General features: G+C 47.2%; 6 protein-coding genes across 6 annotated transcripts; 4 read left to right on the forward strand and 2 right to left on the reverse strand.

The window, feature by feature from the left end:
• Positions 1-1,444: 1,444 nt before the first annotated feature.
• FSST1_004891 (uncharacterized protein) lies at positions 1,445-2,736 on the forward strand (the record flags this gene model as incomplete). The annotated part of the gene is made up of 2 exons (XM_083231112.1): positions 1,445-1,739; positions 1,793-2,736. 2 exons carry the CDS (start codon positions 1,445-1,447, stop codon positions 2,734-2,736), a joined length of 1,239 nt encoding a protein of 412 aa, XP_083088321.1.
• A 306-nt stretch (positions 2,737-3,042) lies between these two features.
• On the reverse strand, positions 3,043-4,198 carry FSST1_004892 (phosphatase PAP2 family protein; the record flags this gene model as incomplete). Its single annotated transcript, XM_083231113.1, has 2 exons — positions 3,043-4,005; positions 4,052-4,198. 2 exons carry the CDS (start codon positions 4,196-4,198, stop codon positions 3,043-3,045), a joined length of 1,110 nt encoding a protein of 369 aa, XP_083088322.1.
• Positions 4,199-5,674: 1,476 nt separating this feature from the next.
• FSST1_004893 (uncharacterized protein) lies at positions 5,675-7,996 on the forward strand (the record flags this gene model as incomplete). The annotated part of the gene is made up of 2 exons (XM_083231114.1): positions 5,675-6,124; positions 6,242-7,996. 2 exons carry the CDS (start codon positions 5,675-5,677, stop codon positions 7,994-7,996), a joined length of 2,205 nt encoding a protein of 734 aa, XP_083088323.1.
• A 2,346-nt stretch (positions 7,997-10,342) lies between these two features.
• On the forward strand, positions 10,343-10,812 carry FSST1_004894 (uncharacterized protein; the record flags this gene model as incomplete). The annotated part of the gene is made up of 3 exons (XM_083231115.1): positions 10,343-10,430; positions 10,603-10,712; positions 10,798-10,812. 3 exons carry the CDS (start codon positions 10,343-10,345, stop codon positions 10,810-10,812), a joined length of 213 nt encoding a protein of 70 aa, XP_083088324.1.
• Positions 10,813-12,373: 1,561 nt separating this feature from the next.
• On the forward strand, positions 12,374-13,228 carry FSST1_004895 (uncharacterized protein; the record flags this gene model as incomplete). The annotated part of the gene is made up of 2 exons (XM_083231116.1): positions 12,374-12,911; positions 12,966-13,228. The coding sequence occupies 2 exons, from the start codon at positions 12,374-12,376 to the stop codon at positions 13,226-13,228; spliced, it is 801 nt and encodes a 266-aa protein (XP_083088325.1).
• Positions 13,229-13,892: 664 nt separating this feature from the next.
• FSST1_004896 (uncharacterized protein) lies at positions 13,893-14,543 on the reverse strand (the record flags this gene model as incomplete). The annotated part of the gene is made up of 5 exons (XM_083231117.1): positions 13,893-14,021; positions 14,099-14,164; positions 14,229-14,329; positions 14,384-14,401; positions 14,465-14,543. 5 exons carry the CDS (start codon positions 14,541-14,543, stop codon positions 13,893-13,895), a joined length of 393 nt encoding a protein of 130 aa, XP_083088326.1.
• Between the last annotated feature and the right edge of the window lie 851 nt (positions 14,544-15,394).

A 15,394-nucleotide genomic window follows, 5' to 3' on the forward strand; every position in this document is an offset into this window, starting at 1 on the left:
CCGGACAAGACTGGTCTTGAGCTGCCTGATGCCTGCTCCTGCATACATCCTTGAGTTATTGCCCTTGCTCTTCTAGGAGCAAAAAGAACTAACTCCGGTACAGGGAATCGAACCCTGGGCTCCGCGGTACTGATCTCTCAAGTTATGAGAGCGCGAAATGTTAGCCACTACACCATACCGGATGATGATTTGTTGGAAGCTGAGGTTGCAACATTGTTCCAAGCTCGTCGTGGTGCTGAGCAAGACACGACACAGGTCCATCTCTTCAGAGGAAATCGTAGGAACTTAACTTCAGTATCCAGTTGTTGTAGTTCTGTACTGCCATACATCAGGAAACTGGCCGCTGGCCTGTTTAGCAGGTGACTGCTTCATGTAGACAGCCTCTTGGCTCGCAGAGTGTATTGTTTATTATTCAACCCTTCCTCAAGACTCTACTGTATCTTATAACTAGTCTAAATGCGGCATTGGCGATGTTGTAAATCATCTTCCATTGTAATGATAAAGGGCATTGGCTCAGTAAGAAAAATGAAAAGGTTGTTGGTTGCAGTAAGTTTACAGTATTATGAACTTGTTTAGCGACATTTCAAGAGTCAGAGACACCACCATAAAGCCAAAGTAACTTCAGTTACACACCACTAACTGATGTTCTGCAACTGAGGCTCAAAAAAAGACCCAGTAGGTATCTTATTGTTGATCTGTCTATGAGGTTGGGGTGGCTGTTGATTAAACATCCATGCAAATGCTCCAGACGAGGCAACCGGCAAAAGGATGTCGGTGGAGAGGCTCGAACTCTCGACCTTTGGATTACCCTGGTTTACAACCAAGTCATGGTTCACGACTATGAGACCAACGCTCTAACCAACTGAGCCACACCGACATATCGTAGGAAACTAAGTATGATTTCCGAAGATGGAAGGGAAGCTCTGGTTCTCACCTATGTAGAGAGCACGTGCTGTCATGTGAGTCTCGCTCTTTTTGGTACATTCGCGGATCGTCATTCGCTCTCGCTTCGCTCTTTAGTCCTCTTATGGCAATGCTGCGCCTCACGTCCACGCACTACACATCCCTCAACATTAGGCGGCCGCGTTTTACTTCGCCTGGGGGCGATGATGTTTTGGTATCTGGTTGGATGAGATTGCGTAGACTGTTTATTGAAGAGGATGTGAGGCACGTTGGCTAATAGGTGACAGAAATGTTGACCTCTGGCCTATATGATACAAAAATAAATGATCTAAAAGTGTCATCTAAATTGCATAAGCTGATTTACTAATTTTGTCTTTTGTAGTCCTGATAACTTGACGTTTCTGGCACTCTACGGGCTAGGCGGAAAGATGTCTAACATATAAGGATGAGTGATCTGGATCAAGATGGCCAGAACAACAACATTCTCTCAAGCTTTCACATTAAGTTCCTTTTATACATCTTCAATTCATATCTTTTCATCATGACTGCCCATCCCACCAACACCTACATCGAGGTTGACCCTCTCAAACAAGCCGGTCAATCTCCCTCCTACAGCATTCAACCAGACAACACGGAATACCACCATACTCAACCACAAGACCGAGATGCTGTTCCTCACAGTAAGCCAACTGTAGGCCAACGCTTCCACAAAATCAGCTCCAAGGCCGGTTCGCCGCTCAACAAAGCTGCAAACTTGATTGGAGCTGAAGGGTGGTGGCCTACTACTATGGACAAGGAGTGCGCCAAGGCTGCTCGTATCCTTCACTCTTTTACCAGTGAGTGCCTATCTGCATGTATAAGAATGAACAGTACTGACTTGCACTTTCAGACCTCAGCTCTTCTACATCTCCCAACAGAAAAGGGCCTCTCCACCCCACAGGTCTCACTCGCAAGTCGATGATCAAGATCCCTCCTACTGTTCTTCAAAACGCCGCCGGTCTCGCTATATTTAATGTCATTCGCGCCGGTGCCTTCCATGGCTCTCTCTCCGGCGGCTCCGGCGTAGTCATCTCTCGCCGCGCAGACGGCACTTGGTCTCCTCCCTCTTCATTCATTGTAAGCACACTCGGTGCAGGCTTTGTCTTTGGTCTTGATGTTTACGACTGCGTCTGCGTTCTCAACACTCCTGAGCAAGTTGCCGCCTTTACCAAGCCTCGTGTATCACTCGGCGCAGCAGGTTCCATTGCTGTTGGTCCTGTCGGAACAGGCGGCAGCATCGAGGCGGCCCTCAGCAAGACTGCTGCTCGACCAGTGTGGAGTTATATGAAGAGTCGTGGTTTGTGGGCGGGTATTCAAATTGATGGTACTATTGTTGTTGCACGAGGCGATGCCAATGCCGCATTTTACAACGAGCGCGGTATCACAGCAGAGAAGGTCTTGCTTGGTGATGTTGCTTGGCCCATGGGTGCTAAGCCTCTTTTTGAAGTGCTCCAAGCACTCGAGGGGCGGGTTACATATGATCGCACTGTCGTACAGGCCGTGGGCGAATCTCCCACCCCCGGTGACTCTATCTCTGGTGATTCTATCCTGTCTAAGAAACAGGAAAGATATACCGATGAGCCTGAAGAGTCCAAGACTCGTAGCTTTGAAAAGCTAGAAAGATACACCGATGAACCTCAAGAGTCTGAGATTGGTGGAACTGAAAAGCCAGAAAGGGTCGATGAACTTCCGAGTCAGAAGGCTCAGGAACCTCCAATGCTCATAGTTACATCTCCCACCACTATTCATAGTACGGAAGACCTTCCCGGTTATGAGGTTGTGGGGAAGAATTAGGTTCAGGATTTCGGCGAGGACAGAACGGGCTCCTCGCCTATCGAGGTTTATTGTTTCTCGTGACAATTCCCAAGTCTTTTACATTATTATATGATACATCTGTTTATTCATCCATTAGTCGTGAGCCAGACCATCGTGCTTGAGCAGGATACAGACCTCATGTAGCAACAAATTCTTTTCGTCAGCGGTACCTTTAATAGCCATGAATCAAAGTTCCATAATCCGAATAGAATGCTATACAAACATATTAAAAATACTCATTCACCATTCATGCCCTCATTGCTCCTTGCTAACCACGCATCATGATTAAACAGCCTCTTCTCCCACAGGTCCCCTTCGCTTCCTTCTAGTGTTCGCGTCCAGGTTCTCTATCTCCTCAGCGCCACTACGAAGGGTAGACTCGGTGCTGATGGCAGGACCGCTCGAGCTTTCAGGCAACCTAACCTTCTTGCCTCCCCATCCAGCAGCCATGGATAGTGTCTGCGCTGCATAATCCAAGTCTCCATCAAAGCCATATCGAAAAGATTCCGTCTCTTGAAGTGGGAGGTGATTGAAACGCCAATCCCAGACTGAAGCGTAGGTAGAGCGGTAGCTAGCAAATGCCATGATCGTGCCGATAAAACCTCCTCCCAAGATATCATACCAGTTGTGCGCAGCGTCGATGGTGAGAGAGCCAGCAATGAGAACTGCCGCCAAGACAGGTATGAAAGTGAGTGACAGCTTCCAGAACGCTGGCTTGTGATCTGCCCAGACCTTTAGTTTGGCGTTAAGCCACAGGAAAAGAAACCCGAATCCAGCAAATGCAGCGGTCGTATGTCCACTCGGAAACGACGTGATGGCGTTTTGAATTTTCGACTGATCAGGCTGTGTGCAGATCTCTGTAGTGTACATGATCTGGTAGAAGCCAACTCCATTCAAGCCGGTCTTGTTGTGCGTCTTTGCGAGTGATATGTCGGGCATGCAAACATCGAGAAAGTAAGGTCTAAAGCCGCCCACGAGTTGTTTGAGAGTAACCTGGAAGAGTGACGCCAGAGTTACGGACCAAACTGTCCCGATTATAGCGTTACTCGCATCCCAAACTGACTTGATCCGAATCTGAGCGATGACATACGTGATTATAGGCAAAGCGATAGATATCAGGCCCGATAACCACGCAGGAATGATCCAACCACGGTCAGGGTAGGCCCATTGGGGGTAGACGATATCGCCGGACGTCGCATCAAAAGTGATGGGGAATGTTCGTGTAATGATAACGGGAGAGTGGTAGATCTGGGATTTGTTAGTGATGGAAGGAAAACATAGGAAGAAGGCGTACACCATAGGCAATAGCGCCAACAAAGGCCATGCAAAGCAGATCTTGGTAGTTCACTTTTAACCATTTTCGCAAAAAGGCCTTGAGTGTCGCTCTCTTTGATTCAGGCGTGGCGGCTACATCCGGGTTGATTCGTGGAAGGAGAGGCATGACGGCCTGAACGATAAATAATATCGTAAAAAATAATGTCGTAGGGAAATAAAATTATTGCAGGTAAAGAATAAGAAAGTCGAGAGAGAAGACGGGATGCGAGCTTGTGATGCGTCGCGTGCCTGCTTTTAGATGGCTGACGTCATGGTGTACATTCGCGATCGGGATCGTCCTCAGGGTATTAGAAGCGATCAGTTTATGCCATTTAGACCAGACTTTTAGATGATTTATTTTTATATCCTAAGCCTAAAGTCTAACTTTTCTATTACTTATTAGATAAATATTTGCTGTTTATGCATCAGTCGTCATGAACAGGTCATGGTAGAGAACAACCACCTGTGACCTAGGTAAGTATCGACAGAAAACACAAAAAAGTAGCATCTCCATGATTGAACGCGTGCCATCCCTAGTACCAGGGGGGCCGCACTATCTCCTCTGTCTGTTGAACCATATGATCTCCGAAGAGACAGTAGTGATGGTCTTGTCTTGACTTGTAAACCTTTTCCAATGCCTATTTTCCAGGCAGCAGCAGCAAAGTATGTTTGTTATCAAGGTTTTGAACCACTGTCACCATCAGCATACTCGTAGAAGCAACAGCCAACTCTCAGTTCGGCCCCGAAGATCCTTCTGTTGGCGGGTATTTATGTAGTTCTTTGCATGCGCCTCGCAGTAGCATGTCAGCTCCCACGCGCTAAGAAGCATGCTTAAACTTGTACGAAAACCTCAAGCCTAAACTCCGCAACATCAAGACGACCATTTCGGACTTGGAGACGAGGTGGCGAATTTGGATTAACGGCTGAGGGAGTCGGTTTACGATATTAGCATGTTCTTTAAGTAGTAGCCCCATCTCTCCGTCAAGACTCGGGATGAAATAAAGAATTGGGGCGCTGACTGACTGATTCCGCCTGGCTGAAAAACTGGTAGGGATTTGTATCCAAGATGCCTTGTGGCGCTTCCTTAAAATAGAAGCCCGTTGGCGGGGACCACAGTTTAAATGTCCATCACTGGTTGTCGAGCCGCCTGATTGAAACAGATCATGTTGATCCCTCGCAAGAGCTTCAATAACCAAACAGAATTGAATCACTTGCAGATCCAAAGCAGCATCTCTGTTGCCTGTCTCTTATTTGACCAGACAAGAAGAAAAATAAACAAAATATTACCCGATTGAAATAAAATGCCATTAAGATCTGACAGGTCCGCAAAGCTGTCAGCAGCTGCAGCACAGCCCATTAAACTACCAGGATAGTAAGCAACCCGCTCAGCGCCAACACTGCCTCCAAGTTTTAGGGTGCAAGAATAAACAGCCCAGGAACCGTGGTCAAGTCAGCGCAAACTGACCTACTAATTTCGTCCCCAAGACTTCCAGCATCAGCTTTCCTGATACCCTGCGAAAATGGATGGACGACATAAAAGGGTTGGTAGACGCCCGAAAGAGCACTTCTATCAGCCCTATCGCTCTTCATTTCTATACTCATCATGATTATTCCCACCTCTCTGTTGGCCCTTGCCGGGGTCGGCTTTGCTGCCCTGAAGCCCAGACAGATCATGCACCAGGCGAGGCATCAGCCCTCTTTCATCACATACCGCGACCTTTCAGATACGAAAAACCCTTGCAAACTTATAAGTCAGACCTATGAGGAGTCAAATCCTAAACAGGGAGATCCTGTCATTCTGGCTATTCCTCCATCAGTTGGCATTGCTTGCCTCAAGTCTGTACCCCTGGACAAGAAGCGAGACCTTGAGCTACTAGATTACCTGGAGCCTCTCATCGAGTTCCAGAGTACACTCGAGATTCTTGCTGATCCCCCAGAAGAATATCTGTTCCCAGGTGTCGATGTCTTGGGTGGATTTGATACTATTCGCAGTAAGCTGAAGAACAACAAGTACAAGACACAATATGAAGTCATGACTGATCTACGGAGTATTGTAAGTAACCTCCCCAGGGTATAAGAGAAGTTAATAGAGGCATAAGAGACGAAACCATTAGGTCTCGCCAACTTTTCTATCACCTCTATCTTGACATGATCCATACTGACCTTGTAGTTTGCCGCTGCCTATGATGGCCATTTCGACTACCCCCCGGCCCTTCTCAATGCCTTTATGTACGTCCGACGCGGCATCGACTTTGAGTCCGTCTCTTCCAACGGTATCCGTCTGCCCTACATCTTTTCCCGTATCGATTCAGACCGCGGCAACCACGGTCTTCTCGACTACACCCCCTCAGCTGTCAAGAGCATCGACGGCACCCCGATTGTAGAGTGGCTCGAGGAGGATGCTTCTCGTCTTACAGCCGGCGCCCAAGATCCAGATGCTCAGTATAATGCGCTGTTCTCATCCGCTCCCCGTAAAGCTGCTGGCTCATCCGCAAGCACGCTCATCACTCAGTATGAGATCCCCGATACATATACAATTGAATTCCACAACGGCACCAAAAAGGTCGTTCAAAACGAGATTATCATCCTGCCTTTAATCGATTTCTCTGGAATTGAGTCTGGCGAGGACTTCCATCAGTACATCGAAATCATGCCCGCCAATACGACATCCGAGGCACCTACCAATGAACGCCGCTCAACCCAAGAGTCATCCAAGTCCATCCCTGGGTACCCCATTCCCATTGCTAAGCATTCGGCCAATTCGGTAGCCGCATACTTCCTCGATGGCAAGGGTTATGAAGATACTGCTGTTCTCTCTATTTTGAGCTTCGTCCCTATTGGACTTGACCTTGCCAATCCCCCTGCTGGCTTCAGCCTGGATAAATTCATACTCGAGGGACAAGCTGTTGTACTTGAACTCATCCGCAAGGCCAAAGCAGCTGGCCGTGATAAACTCATCATCGACATGTCTGCCAACGGTGGTGGATCAGTCATCTTGGCACAGTCGATCTATCGTCTGTTGTTTCCGGATGGCAAGTTTACCGGCTGGGATCGATATCGCGCCAACGCCGCTCTCGAGGCAGCCTCCGAGGCTGACTATGACAATCTCGTCGCATCTTTCATCACAAGGACAGAGTACTACCCTGTAGGCGTCGACGGCAAGGCCATCGAAGCCGGCAAGGATTTTTTCGGTCCGTACACAGTCAAAGGGGAGAATGTAACTGTGGCTTTCCAGACCGACAAGACTGTCCCTTGGGAGCCCACAATCCCTGCCTACATCAACGGTTTCGACCCTGAGATGAAGCCTGTTGTGGAGAAAGCCCCTTGGAAGCCTGAGGATATACTCATTGTCACTGATGGTATTTGCGCATCAGCCTGTGGTATCCTGACTGGTCTTCTCACGCGCAACTATGGCATTCGTACGCTTGCTCTTGGCGGTCGCCCTCTCAATCAAGCTATGCAAGCCATGGGTGGTGTCAAGGGGACGTTGCTCAACTTTAACCAGGATATTGTCAGCGCAGTGGCTCAAGTTAAAGCTGGCGCAAGCGCTGATAAGGAAGCACTCTCCATCCTCAACGACGCATCTGCCTCACTCCCCAGCTTGTCTAACCCACCTCTTTTACCCCTTCCCAGCGCTGGTAGAGTCAACTCGCTCAACGGCTACACTGAGGATAATCTCAAAGGATATCCAGTGCAGTTTCGATATGAAGCAGCCAACTGCCGCCTATTTTATACACAGCTCATGTCGGCTTCGCCTACTGCCGTTTGGAGGCGTGCTAGGGGTGTAGCATGGAATGAGGAGCCTTGTGTTCCAGGCTCTACCACGGGAAAGAATGGAATGATTGGCGATAAGACTCTCAAGTATAACTCTAGAGTCCGAAGCCGAGCAAGCACCATTAAGGGTCCTGGTATGTTGAAGAAGTGATGGATAATGATTTATAAATGATACCATGTTGCAGGAACATATAGAGGCGTTGATGATACCAGATGTTGATAGAATATTATTTGTTTCGTGACGAAGCCGCCTGATCAAATCTATTAGACTTTGAGAAGACCCATCAAAAAGTTTCGTGTTACATTTGATTACGTGATAAGTCGAGAATTAACAGTCGGGTGTATCACGTGTGGACGCATCAGCTTCGCATCAGGAACTACCATGTTGAAGTCTGGGTATTAGAGATAGTTCACATGAAAAGTAAATTTAAGAAAATAGGAAAAATAATTGACGGTAACATCAATTGCGACATGTTCTCAAGCATGTCTATAGCGTGGACTATAAGACCAGATACGATTATCCGTGTCGTATGAGTTTCAAAGCACTCGGCTACGATAGGGGTATTTGGGCCCTTTGTAGAATCGGTACAAAAGAAGATGCTTGTGTGGGATTGACGGGTATGTAGGGACGTAGATGGAAGTGAGTAGGGGTAGTTGGGGAGATTCGAATAGAAAGGTAGGGGCATAGCAGGTAGTCAGGCTGCGCATACTGGTGCAATCCTTGAGATTTGTCGTTTTCCTGATGCGCAGGCCCGCGGCCTTGGTTATTCGTCATACTACTCAAGGTAGAAGTGCTTTCATTGAATGTTGTGAGTGAGGGCGAGCGGGACGTTTTGGCATGTTTCCCAGGTAATTCTCAGTCGGGGCATCCCGTCTGGTACACACTCCGAGTACCATAACTCCACACCTGTAAGATCAAATCAGACTAGAGCGACACAGAGGTGAACGGAGACTTACCCTCGGAAGTGCTTGAGTGAAGCTCTGTTGATTCTCTGTTGTCTAGTGGCGTATGGTCACAGTGTGAATCGTAAGAAACCCCCGACTCTAGACAGATGTCGCTGCCGACAGGAACGTTTAGGGAAAAGACGATAGTGGCTGCGCTGTTTGTCTGGAGCAAGAGGGGTTTTTTAACTATGGCTGCTTCTCTGGTGACATGTGCTTTGTCCGGAAGGCGATACAACAGCTCGAACCACCACGCGTATGATGATACACCTTCAACGGGATATCGAATAAAGTCACCGTTATCATTGCGGTTGAACTTGATATCTGAGATCAAGCCAAATGCTCCCATATCGACCGCCATGAGCCCCTAGTGGCCAGTAGTTCTGATAGAGGCGAGCGCATTGTGTTTTTTTAGCAAATCGGGAAAACAGTTACTGACAAGCTGTATCCAACGCCAGAATAAGCTTGCCCTTTGTCGGCTCAAGCTTCCAGTACAACAGGTAGATCGGTAGGTAGATAGATGGGTACTAAGGTAGGGATGTAGTTAGCCTTGCAGAGTCCATCCATCGTGCAGAGCGAAACAACACTCAGCTGTAGATATCCAGCTCGTCGGTTCAGGTCGTGGAGAGTTGGGGCATTTGAGTAGTAGGAGATGGGCACTGGAAAGGGTTGGGTTTTGGGTGATTAGGGTATGGAAGTGAGTGTTTGGTGAAGGGGATAGGGGATAGGGGTAGAGTGTCGAGAAGAGCTCAAGTCAGCTTATCGGGGTAGTAGTGGTAATGGTGGTAGTAGTAGTAGTAGTAGTAGCAACGGTAAGAGGGGGAAGAGGGAGAGGAGGAAGAGGGGAAGGAGGGGAAGGAGGGGGAAGAGGGGGAGGGAAATCGTGGAGTGAATCAGCCCCAATGCCCTAGGTCTACAGATAAAAACTGTCACTTGCCACGCAATGCTTAGAGCTACCTTTTTCCTCTTATACTTCCTGTTTCCCCTCTTGCCTACCACCGTTCATAGATGGCACCCTAATTGTGATTCTTGAGGTATAACTTATAAGTTACCTGCTCTAATATAACCCCTTTCTCAAGACTGATGCCATAGTGCACCTCTGATGTCTCTAGCCCAGTTAGCCGTATGAACTTGTGAGATTGTCTATCTTGTTGTTAGAGTGATTACATGACCGGATTAGTCAATTTGTAATACAGCCGCATGCATGATCATCTAACAATTGACGCCACTGTTCAGGCAGCCATATAGTGTTGAAGACACGGCGATTGCACCCTCGAGGACACGCAATAAATGTGGCGCAATCGCCGCGTCTTAACCACGACGAATGAAAACGCGTCGTTTAGAGTAACTCACGCGTGCTCCATGGTAAGTCATATTCCTTTCTCCTTGAATTCTCACTCCTCCATCATCACCATCATCTCACCCCCGTCGACCTTTCCGCCAAGAGCCCCCGTTTCCCCCTTTTTATTCACAAAAAAAAAATATATATATATATACAACAAAAGACTGAATCACAGTCGTCGCCTTTTTTTTAAATTTTTTTTAACTATATACAATGTGGGAGGAAGAATTTGCCGCGCAAGACGTCTCGGGGTTCGTCCCCTGTGACCTAAATTTTGTCCCTCGAGAAGAGGATTGGGCTGGTAAGTGCATTGTCATATTACTGAATTACCTACTTATAAGTATACTGACATTTTGACTAGAGTTCCTCAGCAATGCCCCTGGTGATGTCCCGGCCTCTGGCCTTCCCTCCGAGAATTGTATAGCTGCCCCAAACCGATCTTCACCACTATTCCATGCTGACATCAGTCTTAGAGAAGCGCAAGAGAGAGGAAGATGAGGAGGAGGAGAAGAAGGAGGAGAAGAAGGAGAAGAAGCAGAAGACAGCGCAGAGCTTCTTCGGCATCCCGGCAGCCGCCGCCCCGGTAAGTGTTACTTTGACTCTCCCTCTTACCTCCTTCAAGTTACCTTTCAATATCAGTTGAATCGACAAACACTAACATCTCATAGCGAATCCGAACCTAGGAGGAGCGGGTTGCGGCGGCTGTCGCGGCTTGCAAGAAAAGCCTTGCGGCTGCGCCGCTCAAGTATCGACGCCGGATCTTGGCGAAGGGTAGGGAGTTGGGGCTGTCTGGGGTCCCTGAATGATGCAGTTTTTTTTTTTTTTAACTGGGCATGGTGATAGGACATGGGAACCAGGAGTTTTTGCTTTCTTTTTTTAAAAAAAAATTACGGAGTTAAATTCCCTCCGATGGGATGGGATGGGATGGGATGGAGCAATACAACCATTGATGCACTTTTCTTCTGTCTATCTTCCAAAAAAGTGACCAATGAACCACAATTGCAACTCTCTAACTGACATAGTAATCAACTATGAGAAGGATGGTGGCTCTAGTAAGAATAGTTAGCGTTTGATAAGGTGATTTAAATGAGGACCTCATTACCCCTTGAGCAGAGGCCATGCTAATCTTCTGTCGGACCACTTCTCATTAGTATGGCGGTCTCTAAAGAGACTGGAGGTTTGGTTTCATTTCAATTGATAGACCTATCTGGAGACCTATCTTCCAGGTAACAGTGAAGTTTTTTACAGGAGGTTTACGTTCAGTTTCTGCGTCTACTGTTATGACGGTTCCACAACACTTCTCAACACTCACTTTGTTCTTCATCGTAGGTGTGTTATTAACCTTTCGGGTGGATTATAATGGACAATTATTATATCTCCCAGACTTAACAGCCTATTTCCATACATTCTTGTTGATTGAATTGATGAGTTCTTGTTGAGAATGCCTTCTGTATTGAACATCAAATCCCATGCACATATCAGATACACATATACTCTACCTTGCCCTGGACCTTTTGACTTCTCATACAAGGCTAGACAGCTGCGTGAACTCTATAATACCAGTATACCAATAAAAGAAGCAGACAGCAATTGCTTCCTTAGCCTTGATCAACTGGAAAGCCAACCACTTATCCAAGACCTACGGATACAAAGTCAGTCGATACCGGCCCCTTTCGCCTCGTACAACCCAATGTCGGCTGCTATCACAGCTGGTTGTCCTCAGGGTACTATAAAAATTAGCCGTTGGATATAAGAGACGAACTAGGTAGTCTAATCAACAACCTTCGTGTGCCCATTCCATCACCAGCTCTCTTAGGATTGAAGACTACAGGGTCCAAAATGTAATGTGTTTTGTGCCGGTACTTATTTTTCACTCGAAACAAATCGGCTCTCTCCTCCCACCCGAAAGCTCTCGTCCAGTGATTCAATGCATGGTTTTCTATTTTGTATTACTCTGTGGAATCACAACCTGGGTCAGGCATCATGAACAATCATATTGTTTGTGGCGGGAAAGTTGGTTGCTCCTCCGGCTAACATAGTACTCACTTATTTGTGCCTCAGCAATGGGCAAGCTTGTTCTCTAGTTACCAAGGTACTGATTGCGCTGGTACAGGTCGTCAGTGATTCACTATCCCACCGGCTTGCACCCCTTCTCTTTTCCGGCCTATATGAACACACAATGACCTCTCTTTCCCTTCTCTCTCTTCTTCTCCTCATCAAACTATCCAACACACCGCCGCCGCCATGCCCCCCAACCAACAACCTCTCGTCGTCAAGACGTTTCGAGTCCTCCAGAAGGTTGAGTCAAACGACATCAAAGAACTGGAGAAAAGATCCGGCTACTTTGGGTTCATGGTCGTCGATGTAGGAGCTTTCGGCCTGATCCCGCTCATCCAGTCAAACCGCGATGGCAACAGCAATGGTTTTGTCCCATACCCAGTGGTAAAGGTGTATCATCATACGATTAGCGGTCCCGAGCCGCTTGCTAGATCACCTTTAGGCCAGGGGAAATGCCGTATCCCTCTATCGCATATCGAGATTGGAGCCATCCACACGGAGACCCCGAAAGTCGTTGGACAGAGACCCGTCGCTTTCCCATCTCTGAGTCTGCAGACAAGCACCACATCATCCCCGCTGAGGACATTTCTAGAAACATTTTTGACGACAGTAAATACCGCCCAAAGTCGAAACTTCCTGCTGGGCCATGGCGCCCATCATCACACCCTTCAACCACTAGACACGGTCCAGAATCGACCAAGGTTCATCCATACGCTTCTAGAGGGTAAGCCTTCGGTCATATATCTCTTGGTTGTTCTTGTCTAATTTCATCTTACAGGTATGAAGTTATGTGGCACTCTGGCGGTATTCCAGGATGGGATGCCCCGACTGAAAACTATCTGGAATACGTGCCGATACGTCGATCGGTCTTCCTCACATGAACCCTTCGAGAAACAGGGCACTTACTTTTACCTCATCATCTACTATGATGAAACAACTGGGGATGCGGGCCTGTACATCGGGAAAACTGTCAATCTCAAGAACCGACTACAGCAGCATACACTGGCCCTATCATCTACAACTTCTTCGTCGCATTATTAGATGGTCAAAGAGCTTCTAAGCAAGAACAATACGCGGCGAATGTTCCCACTTTCATTTCTTCCTTCGACGATCCCTAACCACCATGAATATGTCAGCTGGGCGGAATCAATTTTTGTTGTCTTTTTCCAATCTTTTAACCCGGTGATGACGGGGACTCCGGTTCCTGTGCGCGTTCATTCACTGTGATAACAACTTGGTGGGTCTGGACACGCGATGCTGATGCGCCCGCACGTGATGTGCCCGACACTCTACAGCATTCCAGATAAATATTCTATAATCATGTGGTATCATAAGCAAGATGAAAAGCGTATATAAAGAAACAACCATGACTTTCGATCTCAGACGGAAAAGACGCTGGGCTTTATAGCCTATAGCTTCCTCCCAGGAGGTTCTCTAGTTTGGAAGATGCCTAGATCATGGGCAGCTTGGATACGGCAAATAACTAACAAAAAAACAAACTGTACTTAGGCATTGGACTGGCAAAGATTGCAGTTTGATGGTCACTTTTGGAAGACAAGTATAAAACATTAACGATTTCATTATCCTATCCCTAGGGATCTACTTCTTTTTGACAAACAACAGAAAGAACGCACCAATCTCACGTCTGTTCACCATAGTTCTCCGACAGGAAAAAAACCTCTTCCCAGCATAAGATCCAGTAGATTCAGGATGTCTCTGAGGATGCGACGTCCTTTGGGCTCGACTTGAGCTTGAGCTTGAGCTTGAGCTTCAAGATGGACTTTGCCATCATCTTTTTCTTGGCGGTCGCCCAAGCCACGGCAGCACGCTTCTTCTAAGTTCGTGCCTGTTGAAGACGGGAACGTTAGCATACTGGAAGTGAAGTGTTAAGAAGAGGCAAAGTTGACTTACTGGGGTGGCGGCGGCGGCGGCGGCAGAAGTGGTAGCCTGGGCAGCGCGGTCTTCCCAAGTTCGCACCTGTTGAAAATAAATATTAGCATGTTTTGAAGTAAAGCGTCGAGAAGAGGGAAAGTTGACTTACTGGGTAGTCAGCAGCAGGGGAAGCCTCTGGCTCCTGCCAGCCCCAGATCTCGACATCCGGTGCCGTCTTCATATCTCCTTCCTTCTCTCGATGGAGGTTCACTAATTCTCAGGTTAGCTTCGCAACGGCTCGGAGACGCCAGGAACTGGGCTTACAGGTCGGGATAATGTCGCCTATCCGAAGCATATACTGTCAGCTAAATCACGTTTCTGAGAGATGTTCAAGTTAGTACTTACGCTGGAATTCAAGCCATTCCTGCTCGGCGACTGCCAGGTCCCAATAGACCATCGTCTGGTGAGGATCACTCAATGACATAATGACATATACTTTTGCAAGGAGAAAAAAAGCAAAGGGAATAGATGGCCGATATTTCTTTTTTCTGGAGAAAAGAAAGAATGAAAGAATGAAAGAATGAAAAAAAAATGAAAAAAGAATGCGAAAGGGTAAGGAGCTCGCTCTTGTAGGTAGTGAACGGACTCTGGTAGGTATAATTCTATCACTGTCCGACACCTGTCAAGGCCGAGGCATGTTACCGGTAGTGTCAGGGCTACGGCATGTTACCGGGCCTTCCCGTGTCAATCACTTCCATATAACACCTACATAGGCCAGATAGGCGTCAGCTATGACCTTTGCCTTGACGAGTAGCTTCTCCTCGTATTTCTCGTTGTCCTTTCCTTTGAGACGGATTTTATTAGGCGTTACCTTACCGATACTCGTCTTTGTCAGATGCTGTAGGTGACTAGTTTCGTGAAAATTCACAGTACAGTTCTACTATTGTCTAACACCTGCCAGCCAATGCTAATATACGGCGAAACGTCATAGGTAGTTGGATACCTACTTGGGAAAATGTTCACTAACCGCCGGAGCTTCACCGATAATAAGATGCTGGTTGTGGAAGCCAAAGTTCATAGTCCGCTGATTGGTGATGAACTGGGCCAAGAGTCGCCTTGCAATTACTTATGTGCTCAACTTATCACATCTACCTAGCGTTAGCAATTAAATTTGCTTAATATTTAAGAAATAAGACTATTAAGGCACAGCTGCTAATATACTCCGGAGCAAAGATATACATAGGTAAGTCAAGATACTTATATAAGACTGATGCAAGCTCTGTTATCCTATAAGAGGCAAAGCTGCCTCGCTTTAAATTAGTTACAGTAGAGGCA

This window comes from Fusarium sambucinum, chromosome I, assembly GCF_050947815.1.
Source record: "Fusarium sambucinum isolate potato_lamoka chromosome I, whole genome shotgun sequence".
Classification (NCBI taxonomy): Eukaryota; Fungi; Ascomycota; class Sordariomycetes; order Hypocreales; family Nectriaceae; genus Fusarium; species Fusarium sambucinum.